The sequence below is a fragment of the Phoxinus phoxinus genome (assembly GCF_949152265.1).
Source record: "Phoxinus phoxinus genome assembly, chromosome: 8".
Lineage (NCBI taxonomy): Eukaryota > Metazoa > Chordata > Actinopteri > Cypriniformes > Leuciscidae > Phoxinus > Phoxinus phoxinus.
This window is the reverse complement of record NC_136883.1, coordinates 18893111-18912779: the sequence shown is the minus strand read 5'-3', so window position 1 is coordinate 18912779 and position 19669 is coordinate 18893111. Positions and strand designations below refer to the sequence as shown.

The 19669-nt window shown below is 38.2% G+C and overlaps 2 protein-coding genes across 2 annotated transcripts; both read right to left on the bottom strand.

The window, feature by feature from the left end:
• Positions 1-2845: 2845 nt before the first annotated feature.
• Positions 2846-6320, bottom strand: olfcv3 (olfactory receptor C family, v3; the record flags this gene model as incomplete). Its single annotated transcript, XM_079620667.1, has 6 exons — positions 2846-3744; positions 3825-3948; positions 4276-4500; positions 4606-5421; positions 5646-5934; positions 6094-6320. 6 exons carry the CDS (start codon positions 6318-6320, stop codon positions 2846-2848), a joined length of 2580 nt encoding a protein of 859 aa, XP_079476793.1.
• A 320-nt stretch (positions 6321-6640) lies between these two features.
• LOC307002776 (extracellular calcium-sensing receptor-like) lies at positions 6641-19332 on the bottom strand. Its single transcript, XM_079620689.1, has 7 exons — positions 19327-19332; positions 19072-19233; positions 18618-18906; positions 8514-9323; positions 8146-8370; positions 7859-7982; positions 6641-7667 (listed from the first exon to the last, which is right to left on the bottom strand). Exons 2-7 carry the CDS (start codon positions 19176-19178, stop codon positions 6766-6768), a joined length of 2457 nt encoding a protein of 818 aa, XP_079476815.1. The 5' UTR covers positions 19179-19233; positions 19327-19332; the 3' UTR covers positions 6641-6765.
• Between the last annotated feature and the right edge of the window lie 337 nt (positions 19333-19669).

Genomic DNA, 19669 nt, shown 5'->3' with positions numbered 1-19669 from the left:
TGTAAAACAAGACCAAATGTAAATAAGTGAACACACCCATGCTAAAGTTGACTAAAAAGAGGAATAAAAACCTAATATTTTGGAAATTGATCTTAATGCCTTAAAGGTATAGTGGAAGATTTTATTTTTCCAGGTGGATCATCAAGACTATTGGTCCTCCTGGTGAGCTACGGTTTCAGCCATTCATTGAAGCTCGCCGTTCTCACCGGGTTTTTTCAAAATGTCTGAGGGTCGCAAGAGAAAAAGTGTCTACGAATTGTTTGACAAGAAGAGAAAGGCCTCTGAAGAAAGAAACAAGACCAGAGTGTTTTTGGGAGAATATTTCACACGCTGGCGTGCGCTAAAAGCACAGGTTGGGCTTCCCACTGATGCCTCAGTCGCGAAGTTTCTACTCGACAGGTAAAGTTTGGCATGCTATTTAGAGAAATCCATTTAAAATTACTGCTAGTAAAAGTTAATGTAAGCTATGATTAGCGATGCTAGCTCTGGCACAAGTCACGCACTGCACAGACACGGTAAACCTCTCAATTTGTCTTAAGTAGCCTAATGACCAAATGGTAAAAGGTATCACGCTGAAATGTTATAAAACCTTGTGTGTTCATTTTTGATAATTCCAATGTGTTCACCATAGTATTTATTACACAAATGCAACAAGCTACTTCTCCATTGCAGATCATGTCTTGAGTCCTCACTCAATCGATCAGTATAATAAGTAAATAACATAGTGGAAAAAGTGCAAATCTTCTTTTTGAAAGTAGGCTTGTATGAGCCATGCTGACAGCAACTTGTAAACAGAGCGTGCACGAGGAGAACTAGGCTCGTGACTGCTCTCTCGTGCACACGTTTAATAGGCGTTTTCTCTCGGGAGCAGGTAGAGTGTTGCGCATGTCCATTTTTTCAAAAAGTGGAGAGGGTAGTTCTTTTCTAAAATTCGGGAAAACCTTCCACTATACCTTTAATTAAAAAGGCACCAAGGCTTAAGCACAATTTATACTTCTGCGTCGTACTCACGCGCGTACCCTGACCTGCAACTCTCCAAAAATGTAACAACGCGTCAATTCTATGCAGAAGACGCAAGCGTTGTGATTGGTCTGCTAGAACCCCTGCCTCAGGTTTCACATGCTCCCTCTGCGTGTGTAATTGCGCGTCAACGCGGACAACGTATAAACGTATAAAAGAAGTATAAATGAAAACCAACGCGTAGTCTATAGCGTAGAGGCTCCGGCATAGGTCTGACGCAGAAGTATAAATCAGCCATTATCCTTCACCATACCTAGAGATTGGCATAGGGTACTTTCCATAAGATAATTTCAATGCAAATCAAACCAGCTATTAGGCTAACTGAAATAAAACCATGCCAATCTCTTGGTACGGTGAAGGGTATGTAATGATGTGGGGCTATTTTAATTCCAAAGGCCAATGGAACTTTATCAGGATGCATAGTATCCTGGATCCATGAAATAACTGGCCTTTAAAAATAAATATCTGCTTGCGTCTATGGGAATTTAAAATAGGGGGGTCCTGACTTATGCACCCTGTATTTTAAGGAAGAACATTTATTTATTTGCGATACACTATTCATTCACAAAGAAAATAGGTGTCCTTAAAGGTTGTTTTCCTCACTTTTTAATTGAGGCATTACGATCATTCTCCAAAAGATGTTTTTTATTCCTCGTTTTGGTCAACTTTAGCATGGGTGTGTTCACTTATGCTAAGCACTGTATTCTCAAAAAGGGAGTGACAGTTAAAGGATAATTCCGGTATTTAACACCTTGAGTCTATATTGTAGTTTGTTTTGGATGAACAAGAGTGGTGGACAACATTTTTTTGACAATGGTTCCTCTCTCGAGTTTTTTACTATAAAAGAATTGGCCATGGACCCATTTAACATTGGAGTCAATGGGCATGTCCGAAAATGTCATTAAAACAGCCAATAATGTTCGTTTACAAAACTGTTAAACTCACCGAGTGATTAGTGATGTTAGTTGATGTTCCAGAAACAAAAAGTGTTGCGAAATACAGTTTCTGTCGTGTTGTATTCGTCATTTTCGAGCACTCAGTCCTTCAACAGAATTCAATGGGATTTTACAAAATGACGAATAAAACACGACAGAAACTGTATTTCGCAACACTTTTTGTTTCTGGAACATCAACTAACATCACTAATCACTCGGTGAGTTGCACAGTTTTGTAAACGAACATTATTGGCTGTTTTAATGACATTTTCAGACATGCCCATTGACTCCAATTCTTATATAGTCAAAAACTCGAGAGAGGAACCATTGTCAAAAAAATGTTGTCCACCACTCTTGTTCATCCAAAACAAACTACAATATAGACTCAAGGTGTTAAATACCGGAATTATCCTTTAAGGGGTTAACAAACATTTGTCTCACATTCTCAATCTCTAGCCTGAACTTCTTGTATTTTAGTTGTTGTTATTATTATTATGATGATTATTTGTAAAGGGTATGTATGGCTGTAGTGTCCTTGTAGAAGTGTAGGTCTGAGTTTGATTGTTCCATAATAGTCCTTTATAGTTTGTTGTTTTTAGTGTCCAGTAAATTGATATACTCTTACAAATACCCATTGTTGAAGCATAGTATGATTACTGTTGATTTACATGCCTCAATGTGTACACTTGTTAACAATAAGACATCAAGTACCACTCATAATACAATCTAAAAAATGGCAGTAATATGTATACAGATATTAATAAAGTAAGCAAATAAATAAATAAATAAACGTTAATTCAATTACTGTTAATTTGCTATTTTTTATTATTTATTTCACATTATTTCTATTTCTTTCACTTTGTACTGGACTCAAAAAATGATCAATTGTATCATTTGTCTTTTCCCATTAGATGTTGCTTGGTGTTTTTCTCAGGCTTTAGTAAAATAATATAAACCTTGGGGGTGAATAAGCAGAGGAGCAGGCCAAAACTAGATGCCAAAATGGCAAAAATTTCTACAGCAGTTGTAAATTTACCAGGTGAACTGACATATGCAGGTACAAATGCCAGCCACACTGCACAAAATATAAGCATGCTGAAGGTGATGTATTTGGCCTCATTAAAATTGCCTGGTAACTTCCGTGCTAAAAAGGCCAGAAAAAAGCAGACACACGCCAAAAGGCCTATGTATCCCAACACACACCAGAAGGCCAGATCAGAGCCCACACTGCAATCCAAGATGATCTTGGACTGTTGATATTTAGTGTTTCTATATGGGAAAGGAGGGGATGCTACAAGCCAGACAGTGCATATGACCACCTGAACTAGAGTGCAGCAGAAGATTATGATTCTCTGCTGTATTGGGCCCAACCATTTCATTATATTGTTTCCTGGTCGAGTAGCTGTAAAAGCTGCCAGCACCACTAAAGTCTTGCCCAGGATGCAGGATATGCAAAGGGAGAAGGTGATGCTGAAGGCAGTGTGTCGTAGCATGCAGGACCAGGTTGTGGGTTCCCCAATAAATAACAAAGCACATAGAAAACATAGAGTCAGTGATAACAAGATGAAGAAACTGAGCTCTGAGTTATTTATGCGTACAACAGGTGTGTTTCTGTAATAGAGAAATACAGCAAACACAGCCAAAGTGAGGCAGGCCCCCACTACAGCTATTACTGTTAGGGTCATTCCCATTGCATCATGGGACAGGAATTCAACCACTTTTGGAATACACACTGTTCCCTCAGCATTTGACCAGTAATCTTCAGAACAGGCCATACATTCTAATGAATCTAAAGAGAGGGAAATACTATAAAAATGAGGATAAAGGTCACAGTTTTTTTTCCCTGAATTATTGAAGTTGTTCTCCAACCTGTCTTATTACTGATTTTGCCACTGTCACAAGGTACACAGTCAAAGCAGCACAGAGGCTGGCCACGACGGACAGCCTGCCTGAATCCCGGAGTGCAGCTGTTGCTGCACACAGACACCAGCACCTGCTCAAACAACACAGCCACACATAAATTAGTAATGTATACTAGTGTATATTAACAATGTCCCTGTAGTTCAAAGCATTATTCATTATTTGACAAGAAACTAATTAGCTACTATGAAACTAACCTGGATACATAATGAGTATCGGACAAACTGATTGGAAAACAACGATTCATTTTGCCTTTTGCATTTCCTTCCCACAGACAGATCTTCCATCTTCAGAATAACAATTCTTTCATATTTCAAATTGATACTTACCTCCATTTGACCCTACAGAACTTCAGAACATGGAATCTCATGTACTGAAATACACTGTGTGAACAGCTTGCCTCAGTCTGATGTCCGGGCCACATGATAGCCTTCTCCTGGATAACCAGTTCTTGGCCAGATTCTTGTGCACCATCGAACATCCCCACATTAACAAACTCAATATTTCCAGCTGAGCCCCGCTGCCAGTTTATGAGGTCATAAGATGGGATAGAATCGCCTTTCATGTCAAAGTTAACTGTTTCTCCTGAAATAGTGAATGACACTTCTTGGAGATACTGCTGTAACTGCGTTTAGGAGATAAAATCAAGACTGTTTACATTAGTTCAAGTCATAACTTTGTACAGAGATAATTTAGCATTAATCATTTAAGCACTCATTATTTTGAGTACCTGCCATGGGTAGACATTATGTTCATTTGCACATGTGGAGTTTTTGAACGGCCCTTTCCCAGGCGTACAGTGAAGAAGGTTGTGCAGGGAATGAGCAATGGCATACACTCCTTTATAAACATTATAGGAAATGCGGGGGCTAGAAGTATTAAAATAGGCAGAGTGCTGCACCCTAACAGTCTCCTGCCCTGTACAGGAGGGCAGATTATTATTTAAGCTGGAACTGGAGGGCGAACAGTCATATAACGCCCCCCACAGCTCGTGAACCAGAGGATTTGAGGGGTACGTTTGTGGGTTCAGCGTTGTGAGATAATCACTTAACCCAGGAATTTGGCCCTGTCGTATGCCAAATCCAATGGTCCCTCCAAAGAAAGGGTAATATTCATTTCCTGTGAACACAGAGGCTGTAACCCATGCCTCACTAGCAATCCACTGTATCCCAGTGACATTCTGTTCCATGTAGTCTCTTAAGAAGGGTGTGAGCTCCCCTTCAGCTGAGAACACCACTACAACCCGAGCAGTGGAGTGGCTCATGACTCGAATGATTTCCAGGGCCCTCTGATGCTCGTATAACAGAGGAATCATCTCCTGATAAGCAACACATATGCCTGTATTCTCTAACTCCTTCAGTAAGCCCTGAAGGGCAAAGCGACCATACTCGTGATCTCCTCGTACCACTCCCACCCAGGTCCAGTTAAAATGCAGCAGGAGTTTTGCAATGGCCTTTACTTGATAGGCATCACTAGGGATGACTCTGAAGAATGTAGGGAATTCTCTCCTATCACTAAGACATGCACAGGATGAAAAATAACTGATCTGTCAAGAGAAAAAAAGGAGAAAATTCTGTAACAAGAATATTATTAGATCTTAGGTTGCACTGCATGGTTTTACTGTGTACATGGTTACCTCTCCATTACTGAGAATTTATTTTTCTTAATTTATTCTCAATTTAATTATTGTCTCACAAAAAAGCATACACAAACCAAAATGCACTTTAAATTAACACAAAAATTATTGAAAATGTTTCTTTTTAGACTCACCATTGGTATCCCGAAAGGCTGCAAAAGTCTTGAAACTACAATAGACTGAGCTGACCCGGATTCTCCTATGATAGCAAGCAGTGGACCAGGACCTGCACACATGGGGCTTAATTGCTCATTTGGCCCATTTAGAACAGCTACTGCTGATCTTTGCCCAGTCAGAGGGTATGCACAAGAGTCAAAGATTTTGTAACCCAGAGTGTATTCAGGTAGAAGATCAGCTCGCTTGTTTATTTCCTCTACAGCAAGTTTCATTGTAAGGGCCCAGCGGAAAGCTCTCGGATCAAATCTGCAGATGAAGTAAACAGAAAGAAGGAAATAAAAGGCATCCAAACTTAAGTTGTACACAGGTTTAAATATTTCTACCAAAACACTCATTTAAGATATTTATACCTTATAAATAATATATTCTCCAGGCAGTTTAAGAAAAAAATTATTTGTTACTCACCCATTACATTTGACGGGCCCCGGTTTGTAAGTACAGTTGAGATCTGGCATTTCCTGATTGTAGTGCAAAGGAAAAATGCCACCTATTAGAAAATCTCCATTAGCCATGAGGCCTGGCTCAAAGTCACTTTGCAGGACACATTTAGACACATCTCCAGGAGTGAGTGCACTGAGGTGGTAAATCAGAAGCCACAGGAGAAGGACAGTCATGCTCTCTAATGCCTGCATCCCTCAGCATGACTACAGTGGGCAGGACACCCTGTTATATATATATCAGACACAGGTCTCCATGCATCTCATTATATGTCATTGTCATATGCCATCAGTAGGATTCAAAATATTGATATTCATAAATATGCTTTATTAATATGATTCCTTTTTACAACAGTAGCGGAACCCATGACGATATACATTGTATTCATTAGAAAGAGAGTAAATTTGTTTTAAAGACATGATACAATTTTGTAGTATATTCTCATGTTATTTTAAGTATATACAAGTATTTACACAGTCTGTTTCCTATATCCCTATATGAAGATATCACATTAGAATAAACTTAACATATCATATTAGATAATAATTATATATTATTATATGAATTTATGGTAAAATTATATTTTCATTTGAATTCTCAATTTTTGGATATTTATTCCACATTCAACATCCCATTGCATCATTTAATAACTTTTCCCATGAGATGTTGCTTGGTGTTCTTTTCAGGCTTCAGTAAAATAATGTAACATTTGGGGGCAAATAAGCAGAGGAGCAGGCCAAAACTAGAAGCTAAAATAGCAAAAATTTCCACAGCAGTTGTAAATTTACCTGGCTGGCTGACATATGCAGGTACAAATGCCAGCCACACTGCACAAAATATAAGCATGCTGAAGGTGATGTATTTGGCCTCATTAAAATTGCCTGGTAACTTCCGTGCCAAAAAGGCCAGAAAAAAGCAGACACACGCCAAAAGGCCTATGTATCCCAACACACACCAGAAGGCCAGATCAGAGCCCACACTGCAATCCAAGATGATCTTGGACTGTTGATATTTAGTGTTTCTATATGGGAAAGGAGGGGATGCTACAAGCCAGACAGTGCATATGACCACCTGAACTAGAGTGCAGCAGAAGATTATGATTCTCTGCTGTATTGGGCCCAACCATTTCATTATATTGTTTCCTGGTCGGGTAGCTGTAAAAGCTGCCAGCACCACTAAAGTCTTGCCCAGGATGCAGGATATGCAAAGGGAGAAGGTGATGCTGAAGGCAGTGTGTCGTAGCATGCAGGACCAGGATGTGGGTTCCCCAATGAACACCAAAGCACATAGAAAACACAGAGTCAAGGACAACAGGATGAAGAAACTGAGTTCTGAGTTATTCACACGGACTATAGGGGTTCCTCTATTGTACAGAAATATCCCCAGCACGGTGACAGTCAGAAAGGCTCCCACTATAGCTATCACAGTCAGCGTGATTCCCATTGCATCATGGGAGAGAAACTCAACTACTTTCGGGACACACACTGTTCCGTTTGCATTGGACCAGTAGTCTTCAGGGCATGACAGACAATCTACAGAATCTAAAAAAAAAATATATACATATATATATATATATATATATATATATATATATATATATATAATCACAGTGCATGTGAGAGATTTAGAATTTAAACAATTACATGAATGACAGTATAAATAAAGGCAAGTAAATATTTATACATATATATTATATATATTTATCACTCAACATGCAGTAAGGTGCATCTACCTGTTTGATTACTGATCTTGCCACTCTCACATGGAACACAGTCAAAGCAGCACAGAGGTTGCCCACGACGGGCAGCCGTCCTGAACCCTGGGGCACAGCTATTACTGCACACAGAGACAGGTACCTATGAAAAAAAAGTTAATATAATCACAAATTTCATAAATGTATTTTCTGTATTTTTTCTCAGTTATACGCAGCATACATTAGCAAATGTTTCTGATTGAAAGCAGCTCAAGTTATTTGAAAAAAACAACAGATGGCAGTGCAGTGCACAGTCAACACCTTGCCTTGTTCTGTTGTTTAGACCACATAATGGCCTGTTCCTCAATCATCAGTTCTCTCCCAGAATGCTGAGCACCATCATAGAGGCCCACTTTCACAAACTGAATATCTCCACTTGAGTGTCTTTGCCAGTTTATCAAATCATAATATGGAATTGAGTCTCCTTTATTATCAAAGTTAACATTTTCTCCGGATACTGAGAAGGAAACATCCTCAAGATAATGCTGAAGCTTTAGAGTACATAAAAAAATAAAAATAAAACAATTAAATTAAAGGACCAGAAAAGACCAGATAAATTACACAATCATATTTGCAATGAAAAAAGTAACCGACATTGAAAATGTTCCAAGTATAAAGCCTAAAACAGTTTTACCTGCAATGGAAACACATTGCTGAGGTTTGCACATGAGAAATTCTCAAACGGTCCATTTCCAGGCCTACAGTGAATGAGATTATGTAGAGAATGAGCAAAGGCATACACTGCTTTATACACATTGTAACTCACACGAGGGCTGGAAGTGTTCATGTAGGCAGAGTGTTCTTGTCTGAGAGTTTCTTTCCCTGTGCAGGAGGGCAAATGACTGTTCAAGTTGGATGTGGAGGGGGAACAACCATACAGAGCCTCCCACAACTCCTGAACTTGGGGGTTTGAAGGATACCTTTCAGGGGTCACTGTTTTGAGGTAATCCTGAAGACCTGGAATGTGTCCTTGACGTATTGCAAACCCAATTGTGCCATCTAAGAATGGGTATGTTTCTGCTAACATTGAAGCTGTAATCCAAGCCTCACTTGCAATCCACTGAATTCCTGTGATATTTTGAGTCACAAACTCTCTCAAGAAAGGGTAAAATTCCCCTTCTACTGAAAAAACAACAACTACCTTAGCTGTGGATTCCTTCATTACTTTAAGAATCTTTAGGACTTTTTCTTGGGTATAGTCTTTTGGGATCATTTCATGATAGGCCAAACAAATGTTAGTATTTTCAATTTCTCGCTTTAAGCCTTGTAAAGCAAATCTGCCATAGTCATGGTCTTCAGTGACCACACCAATCCATGTCCAGCCAAACCTTTTTAACAGCTGTGCAATAGCTTTGACCTGATAATCATCATTGGGAACCACTCTGAAAAATGTTGGGAACTGCTTCCGATTACTTAGACAAGAGCAGGTTGAGAAATAGCTTATCTATAAAACAGAAGAAAGAAAAAAAATGAATGAAAATAAAATACATCAAAATAATATATACATATTGAGCTTGTTTCCAAGATACAGAACATAAACAGACCAAAAATAACTTACCATGGGTATTTGAAAGGGTTGCACAGTTCTGGAGAGAACAATGGATTGTGAAGATCCAGATTCCCCTATTAATCCTAATAAAGGGCCAGCCCCAGAGCACATTGAACTCTGAACAACATCCTGCCCATTCAGTACTGCCAGGACTGCTTTCTGAGCCGTTACAGGAGTAGAGCAAGAGTCAAAAATCCTGTAAGCCAGTGTATGATTTGAAAGGAGATCTTTTCTATTGTTTATCTCCTCCACAGCAAGCTTCATAGAAAGAGCCCAGCGGAAAGCTCTTGGATCAAACCTACATTTAAAGCCACAAAAATAACTTTGTAAAATTGCTTTTAGAACATTGGTGTCGCATCTTATTATTTGTTTTTGGCAAACGGAATACAAATTAAACAGCAGGCAAAATATTGACTTGTCCAGATATGATTGGAAAATAGCAAATATCCTTACCCTTGACACTGTGCTGCTAAAGGTCTCTTTATGTAGTCTGTTGATGAAAGTTCTACTCTATAATGTAAAGGAAAAATTCCTCCTATTGTGAGGTCTCCACTAGACAAGAACACTGGAAGATCAAAGTCATCCTGTGGAGAGCAGGTTGAAGTCACAGCTGCACTAGAAAGGTGAAATACAGATACAAAAATGTAAATCATTGTTCTATCAAGCTCCAAAAAAACTAAGAGAGCTAAGATATGTTTCTATTTCCCAAAGTTTTTATATGGTTAGCTACCTTGCATATCATTATGTATGTCTCCATGGGTTACAGAATTTGCTAAATCAGGTAGTGTGTAATAGCAACCATGCAGCAAATAACAAATTAATATGTAAAATCTCATTTAAATATGATGCCTCTTCAAAAATTAAAGCTATATTGTGGAATCTTTTGAGTAAAATTTAAATAGTGAGGGAATACATCATAAAACCATTTCCCAAACATTTTTGCCTTACCCTAAATCTCTATGAGCCTATGATAATTATTTATATTTTAGAGTTGTCAGGACAGATTTCGGGAAACTGTATACTTTCATCATTCGTCTATGTGTATTTATGCCATATCCGTTAAGGAAAAAAGGTCAGACTACTATTAGATGCAGTGTATGTAGCTTAGCCACAACAACTGAAACTCGGACCAAAAAGGTTTTGCAAGCAAAAAGGGAAAGAGACATACATGTCAAGTCAAGTCAAGTCACCTTTATTTATATAGCGCTTTTTACAATACAGATTGTATCAAAGCAGCTTCACAGTGATAACATGAAAATAATACAAAAAACAATTTCATCATCGTCCACCTTTAAGGCAGATCTATAATATTGTTGAATATTAAATGTCCCCAACTAAGCAAGCCAGAAGGCAAGGCAACAGCGGCAAGGAACAAAAACTCCATCAGGTGACAGAATGGAGAAAAAAACCTTGGGAGAACCCAGGCTCAGTCGGGGGCCAGTTCTCCTCTGGCCAATGAGTGAACAGTGTATGAAGTTCAGAATGAATCAGAGTATTTGTCCAGTTCCGGTAGGTTGAAGTCGGAGTGGAGAGGAGGAGAGACTGGTTGACACTTCAGGTCAGCGGCGTCGTCGTGTCCTGGCGCTGGTCCTTCATCAGATCTGGATACGGCCTGGTTCCGGTGGACAGCGGTAAACCTCGGGATAGACAGAGAGACTAATATTAGCGTAGACGCCATCCTTCTTATGATGTACCAAGTACATCAGGATTTACGGGAAGTGTTCCTGGTCCCGGCTGTTCTAAATTATGCAGCCTAACATTGAATTATAGAAGTCTATAATGTGTTATGTGAATGCTAGGCCGAAGAGATGTGTTTTTAGTCTAGATTTGAACTGACAGAGTGTGTCTGCTTCCCGGACAATGGTAGGAAGACTGTTCCAAAGTTTTGGTGCTAAGTAGGAAAAGGATCTACCGCCAGCAGTCGATTTTGATATTCTAGGTATTATTAACTGGCCGGAATTTTGAGATCGCAGTAGACGTGAAGGACTATAATGCGTTAAGAGCTCGCTCAAGTACTGCAGAGCTAAACCATTTAGTGCTTTGTAAGTGATCAGCAATATTTAAAAATTTATACGATGTTTAATAGGCAGCCAATGCAGTGTTGACAGAACGGGACTAATATGGTCATACTTCCTGGTTCTGGTAAGAACTCGAGCTGCTGCGTTTTGAACTAGCTGTAGTTTGTTTATTAAGCGTGCAGGGCAACCACCCAGTAGAGCATTACAATAATATAGCCTTGAGGTCATAAACGCATGAACTAATTGTTCTGCATTATTCATTGAGAGCATATGACGTAATTTAGATATATTTTTAAGATGGAAGAAAGCGGTTTTACAGATACTAGACGCGTGACTTTCAAATGAAAGATTGGTATCAAAGAGCACACCCAGGTTCCTAACCGACGACGAAGACTTAACAGAGCAGCCATCAAGTGTTAGACAGTACTCTAGGTTATTACGTGTGGAAGTTTTTTGTCCAATAATTAGAATCTCTGTTTTTTCTGAATTTAGTAGTAGGAAATTACTAGTCATCCAATTTTTTATATCAGCTATGCATTCCGTTAATTTTGTGAATTGGTAGGTTTCGTTAGGTTTTGAAGAAATATACAGCTGAGTATCGTCGGCATAACAGTGAAAGCTAATTCCATGTTTCCTAATGATATCTCCTAATGGTAGCATATACAGAGTGAACAGCAGCGGTCCTAGTACTGAGCCTTGTGGTACGCCATACTGAACTTGTGATTGATAAGACATCTCTTCATTTACTGCTACAAACTGATAACGGTCAGATAAGTATGATTTAAACCATGCTAGTGCAATTCCACTAATGCCAACATAATGTTCGAGTCTATTTAAAAGGATGTTGTGGTCAATGGTGTCAAATGCAGCACTAAGATCAAGTAATACTAATAGAGAGATACAACCACGATCGGATGATAAGAGCAGATCATTTGTGACTTTAACGAGAGCTGTCTCGGTACTATGGTACGGTCTAAATCCGGACTGAAAATCCTCGCAGATATCATTTCTTTCAAGAAAGGAACACAGTTGTGAGGATACTGCTTTTTCTAATATCTAGAGTATGATTACGACAATGAGTAGGTCCTGACACGTGTTGTCTAACTCCAATAGAGTTTATAATGTCTTTAAATGCCAATCCCAATGCATCTTTTTCATTATCTATGTGTATATTAAAATCACCAACAATTAGTACTTTATCTGCAGCCAATACTAATTCTGATAGAAAGTCCGCAAATTCTTTGATAAAGTCTGTATGGTACCCTGGTGGCCTGTATACAGTAGCCAGCAGAATTTTCAAACGTGATTTATCGTTTACACTAGATATTTTTACATTAAGCACCAGCACTTCAAAAGAATTATATTTACAACTAGATTTCTTAGTGGTTTTGAAAATATTACTATAAATTACAGCAACACCTCCTCCTTTGCATTTCAGACGAGGTTCATGTTTATAACCGTAATCTTGTGGGGTTGACTCATTTAAAGCAATGTAATCGTTTGGTTTTAGCCAGGTTTCTGTTAAACACAGCACATCTAGGTTATAATCTGTAATCATATCATTAACTATTAGCGCTTTTGAAGTAAGAGATCGAATATTCAGCAACCCAAGCTTTATCATTTGCTCATTCGTATTATATCTGTTTTTTATGTTGAACATCAATTACATTTTTAACCTTAGATGGGTTTGAACGTTTTTTGGATTTCCAAGTTCGGGGAACAGACACAGTCTCTATATCAGGGGTGCCCAATCCTGCTCCTGGCGATCGACTGTCCTGCACAGTTCATCTCCAACCCTAATCTAACACACCTGCCTTTAATTTTCAAGTGATCCTGACGTGCTCTGAAGACCTTAATTGGTTGCTTCAGGTGTGTTTGATTAGGGTTGGAGATGAACTGTGCAGGACAGTCGATCGCCAGGAGCAGGATTGGGCACCCCTGCTCTATATGATGATATCTAGGTGAAAGAGTCTCGTGATGGGATTTATCTGACCTTGGTGACGTGAGGCCGCTAGCAGACGGTCGGTTAAGCCAGTCTGTCTGCTTCCTGACCTGAGGCCCAGATTGTCATGGTGCGTTCTCTAATGGTGCGTTCACACCGGACGCGAATAGCGCGTCAGGCGCGAGTGATTTCAATGTTAAGTCAATGCAAAGACGCGTTACGCGCGTAAAACGCGTGTAAAACGCAGGACCCGTCTTGGTGGTGTTAAGGAAAATGAAGGGAAGGTCCCATCTTGGAGGTGGTGGGGAGGGTGGAGGTGAATGGAGCGACAGCATCTGCGAACTCAGACGTGTGTAAGTACCAACCTTTTATACCAAAAGTTTTAGGATATGATTGGATAGATGAGAAGGTAATAAGTTACGTAACAATTGAGTCTTCCCGGCAGAACTTGCGCTAGAGCTTCATTTATGTCTGTATTCCCTTGTCTGAGGACAAATTGCAAGCCTATTTTTTAATGTCAAACACAGGTTTTTATGTTATTTGTCCATATTAAAAGTCCCAAATAAAATACATGACATATATACAGGCTTTGTTTTAATAGCATTTTGCAACAACAGGATAGCACTTTTAAATGTACACTTTTAAATGTATATATTCCACTGCATTACATAAAAATATATCTGCAAGGAAATCATGCTAGATCTTTTCTTTATTGTTTCATGAGTCATTTTTGCTGTTATATTACCCAGTGTCACAATGTATTGTATTGCATTTTATTGGATGTGCAAATCAGTTAACCTTTCAATTGTCTATTATTTAGTCATTCTAAACAAACATTTGTGAAACGTGTGTTTATGTTACATTTTAGAACAAACATTACATGGTTGATTTTGTTTTAAAATATCGGTAAAATGACCAAGTCCTTTTGAAAGCATTATATTATTGAATAGACCATTATATTAGAACTGAACTAAACTTGAAGATGACATCACTGTTTTCTCCAGAGTAGCTCTATATATAAATTAACTAAATAAATTGAAATGAACCATCACTGAACTTACTTAACCAGGGCTATGACAACATTTTTCTTCTAGATCTGCTGTACAGCTGAAACAGACTTTGTTGCATTATTTTCCTGTTATCTCTGTGAAGCTGCTTTGAAACAATCTGTATTGTAAAAAGCGCTATATAAACAGGGGTGCACATAACTGGTACGCAGGTACGCATGCGCGACAAAAATCAGGAATGCGTAATGCCACTTGTGTTACTACGCGCCTTTGCGTACTTTAAGGGTAACTGTCACCAAAATGGAACCTAGGCAGTGTTTATATATTTTTTTCACAGACGAAAACTAAATAAAACTCCGTTTTAAATGACAACCGCGTCAACGAATAAAAACTAGACGGAAATTAGGGAGGGATGACTGGGGAAGAGATCCAGTCAGAAATGATTTGCGTTTGTGGAAGATGCGCACATTTGAATTGTAACGTGCTGATCTACCGGCGGCATACGAGTTGGCATGCGCTTGATGCATGTCTCAAATCATTAAAAAATGTAAACGTTTGTGATAAAGAGACTGCAGACATGGATAGATCTGAATAAGAGTGACGACGAGAGCTTTATTCGGTATGTTTTTCTGTACGAACACACACACATACACGCGTGCGCGCGACCCGAAGCGTGCAGTCCTGCACATAGACAGCAAGGACTGAATTGAGCTCTCTTTCGCGTCTGAATGGACAAATACACACAACATTATGTCTAAATGTCAGTTTTGGAGAGTATTCGCGTAAACACAGTCGGTTATGTCTTTACAGAATGTACAATGCATCAGTGCAATTGGATCTGCACACTCGGTCTTAAAGTGACAGTGCGTAATAAACCTAATGCCTTCTGTACACTTAATATTGATCAAACAACAAAATAAAAAGAGAAAATTCACTGCTCTTTAATATATTTAATAAGGATTCATTATATTTAATTTATACAAATAAATATATCCGAACAATCAAATAATACTTTAAATAATTTTTTTTCCAAAGGTGTTTATCATTTTAGGGCAGGGTTTTTTTTCACGCTGATATAAATTTAAGTGTTAAATTAGTTTGGTTTTAGTTAGTTATTTTATGCTATAAAACGGGAATGTGACGTCATGATTGACAGCTGTGGCCACGCTACATATGGGGTGAGTACCAAACACTATCTCCTGGTACTCACCTGAGTAACTCACTGAAAAAGTTATGTGCACCCCTGTATATAAATAAAGTTGACGACTTGAATTAAAGACAATATTTTTTTAAAGATGTCTACATTCATTTTGTAAATGTTATTCATTGTAAAAATATATATTAACATTTAAAATATAAATGTATAATATTTTTTTATTATTGTAATATTAAAATATTACAGATATAATTTGGTTTTCACAGTTATAGCTATAATTTCCTTAATATATCTTCTTGAAATCTGCTGTATTACAGATGTTGTCACAAAAATTGTATCCATACAATAAGACAAAATGGTTTTATTTTGTAACTTTTCCCATTAAATGTTGCTTAGTGTTCTTTTCAGGCTTTAATAAAATAATGTAACATTTGGGGGCAAATAAGCAGAGGAGCAGGCCAAAACTAGATGCTAAAATAGCAAAAATTTCCACAGCAGTTGTAAATTTACCAGGTGAACTGACATATGCAGGTACAAATGCCAGCCACACTGCACAAAATATAAGCATGCTGAAGGTGATGTATTTGGCCTCGTTAAAATTGCCTGGTAACTTCCGTGCTAAAAAGGCCAGAAAAAAGCAGACACACGCCAAAAGGCCTATGTATCCCAACACACACCAGAAGGCCAGATCAGAGCCCACACTGCAATCCAAGATGATCTTGGACTGTTGATATTTAGTGTTTCTATATGGGAAAGGAGGGGATGCTACAAGCCAGACAGTGCATATGACCACCTGAACTAGAGTGCAGCAGAAGATTATGATTCTCTGCTGTATTGGGCCCAACCATTTCATTATATTGTTTCCTGGTCGAGTAGCTGTAAAAGCTGCCAGCACCACTAAAGTCTTGCCCAGGATGCAGGATATGCAAAGGGAGAAGGTGATGCTGAAGGCAGTGTGTCGTAGCATGCAGGACCAGGATGTGGGTTCCCCAATAAACACCAAAGCACATAGAAAACACAGAGTCAGTGATAACAAGATGAAGAAACTGAGCTCTGAGTTATTCACACGGACTATAGGGGTTCCTTTGTTGTACAGAAATATCCCCAGCACTGTGACAGTCAGAAAGGCTCCCACTATAGCTATCACAGTCAGGCTGATTCCCATTGCATCATGGGAGAGAAACTCAACTACCTTCAGGAGACACACTGTTCCATTTTCATTGGACCAATAATCTTCAGGGCATGACAGACAATCTATTGAATCTATATATAAAAAGAAGAAATAAAATAAAATAACTAAATCAAATGATGGAGGCTTTATATTTTATTGTCACTAAGAAAACATACATCACCTGTCTGATTACTGATCTTGCCAATATCACATGGGACACAATCAAAGCAGCACAGAGGTTGCCCACGACGTACAGCCTTTCTGAATCCTGGAGTACAGCCGTTACTGCATACAGACACCGGTACCTACAGTACATCATAATTATTTTTATTATAAAGTAAATTACTCATTTAAAATTGCATTCAAGCATAAACAAGTAAAAAAAAAAAGTAATTTATTATACATTTATTAAAATGTTTTTATATTAATAGGGGCTCAGGGATCACATAGTGACATTTATTTGAAAAGAACAACAGATGGCAGTGCAGTGCACGGTCAACACCTTGCCTTGTTCTGTTGTTTAGACCACATAATGGCCTGTTCCTCAATCATCAGTTCTCTCCCAGAATGCTGAGCACCATCATAGAGGCCTACTTTCACAAACTGAATATCTCCACTTGAGTGTCTTTTCCAGTTTATCAAGTCATATGATGGGATTGAATCTCCCTTGATATCAAAGTTAACTTCCTCTCCAGAAACAGAAAAGGAGATTTCCTGTAAATAATGCTGAAGCTTTGGAGTATAACAAAGCAACAAGAAGAGGGGGTCAATTTAGTAAGAAGAAAGACAGTTCATCTCATACAATATAATGGCTATTCTGTCTGAAAACCAGTTCTCACCAAACCCTAAGGTACTTTTACCTGCAATGGAAACACATTACTGAGGTTTGCACATGAGAAATTCTCAAACGGTCCATTTCCAGGTCTGCAGTGAATGAGATTATGTAGAGAATGAGCAAAGGCATACACTGCTTTATACACATTGTAAGTCACACGAGGGCTGGAAGTGTTCATGTAGGCAGAGTGTTCTTGTCTGAGAGTTTCTTTCCCTGTGCAGGAGGGCAAATGACTGTTCAAGTTAGATGTGGAGGGGGAACAACCATACAGAGCCTCCCACAACTCCTGAACTTGGGGGTTTGAAGGGTACCTTTCAGGGGTCACTGTTTCGAGGTAACCCTGGAGACCTGGAATGTGTCCTTGACGTATTGCAAACCCAATTGTGCCATCTAAGAATGGATAAGTTTCTGCTAAAATTGAAGCTGTAATCCAAGCCTCACTTGCAATCCACTGAATTCCGGTGATATTTTGAGCCAAAAACTCTCTTAAGAAAGGGGAAAATTCCCCCTCTCCTGAAAAAACAACAACTACCTTAGCTGTGGAATCCTTCATTACTTTAAGAATCTTCAGGACTTGTTCCTGGGTATAGTCTTTCGGTATCATTTCATGATAGGCCAAACAAATGTTAGTATTTTCAATTTCTCGCTTTAAGCCTTGTAAAGCAAACCTGCCATAGTCATGGTCTTCAGTGACCACACCAATCCATGTCCAGCCAAACCTTTTTAACAGCTGTGCAATAGCTTTGACCTGATAATCATCATTGGGCACAACTCTGAAAAATGTTGGGAACTGCTTCCGATCACTTAGACAAGAGCAGGTTGAGAAATAACTTATCTATTAATTTAACAAAAAATAGAAGAAAGAAAAAGAAAAAGCAACAACTGTTAGCCAACTTTGTGCATATATAACAGAAAAATGTAAAGAAAATACAAAAATATCTCAAGAGTAGTTAACATACTTTCATTATAAGACATCATTATAAGTCATATATATATATATACATATATATATATATATACATATATATATATATATATATATATATATATATATATTTACCATGGGAATTCTGAAAGGCTCCAGAGTTCTGGAGACGACAATGGATTGTGAGGATCCAGATTCCCCTATAATTCCTAATAAAGGACTAGCTCCAGAACACATAAAACTCTGAACAACATCCTGCCCATTCAGTACTGCCAGGACTGCTTTCTGAGCCGTTACAGGAGTGGCACAAGAGTCGAAAATACTATAAGCCAGAGTACGGTTTGGTAAAAGGTCTTTTCTTTTGTTAATTTCATCCACAGCAAGCGTCATAGTGAGAGCCCATCGGAAAGCTCTTGGATCAAACCTGCATAAAAAAAAATTTAAAAATAAAAACACCTTAGTTTAAATTCTTGTAAAACAATGGATTAGTTTCTCCGAATTATTTATTGGAAAAATAATAAAATAAACAGTAAACAATATATGACATAAAAAGACATGAAGAAAAAAAAAACATTAGACATGTTCTTGCCCTCGGCACTGTGCTGCCAATGGTCTCTTTATGTAGTCTGTTGGTGGAAGCTCTACTCTATAATGCAAAGGAAAGATTCCTCCTATTGTGAAGTCTCCACTAGTCATGAACACTGGCAGATTAATGTCACCCTGTGGGTTGCAGCTTGAAGTCACAGCTGCACTGGAAAGGTGAAATACAGAGACAAAAATATGAATCATTATCCCGTTAACCTCCACAAGAAGAACAAAAAATGCAAAGTGATGCTTCTCTTACCTTCGGTTTTATATGTTAGTCATGCATATCATTATGCATGACATCTTCCTGAGTTATATTGAATCAGATGTACTATGATCTTTCCCATGATGCATCAAACTGAAACTATTATTAGTGTCTATGTTAGACATATTATACATTACTGTATTTAACTACAATATCAATAATGGTGTATTTAGGCTTTTCAGTCAAATTAATTACATGTGCTGATTAATTAATCAAATTAGTGCATATATGAATATTTGCTGATAATTATGCATAAAATCATAAAAAGCAACTGCCAAATGCTTAACCTAGAAGTTTATATAAATGTTATTGAATTATGTTGCGTTTTCAGATAATT

Bases quoted from the DNA above. Each gene is read 5' to 3' on its own strand.
- LOC307002776 (XM_079620689.1), bottom strand. From the start codon at position 19,178: ATGACTAGTGGAGACTTCACAATAGGAGGAATCTTTCCTTTGCATTAT. The intron at 18,907-19,071 runs GCAAGAACATGT...TTTTTTATGCAG, and splicing joins TTGGCAGCACAGTGCCGAGG to GTTTGATCCAAGAGCTTTCC. The intron at 7,668-7,858 runs GTAGATGCACCT...TTTTTTTTTTAG, and splicing joins CAAGATCAGTAATCAAACAG to ATTCTGTAGATTGTCTGTCA.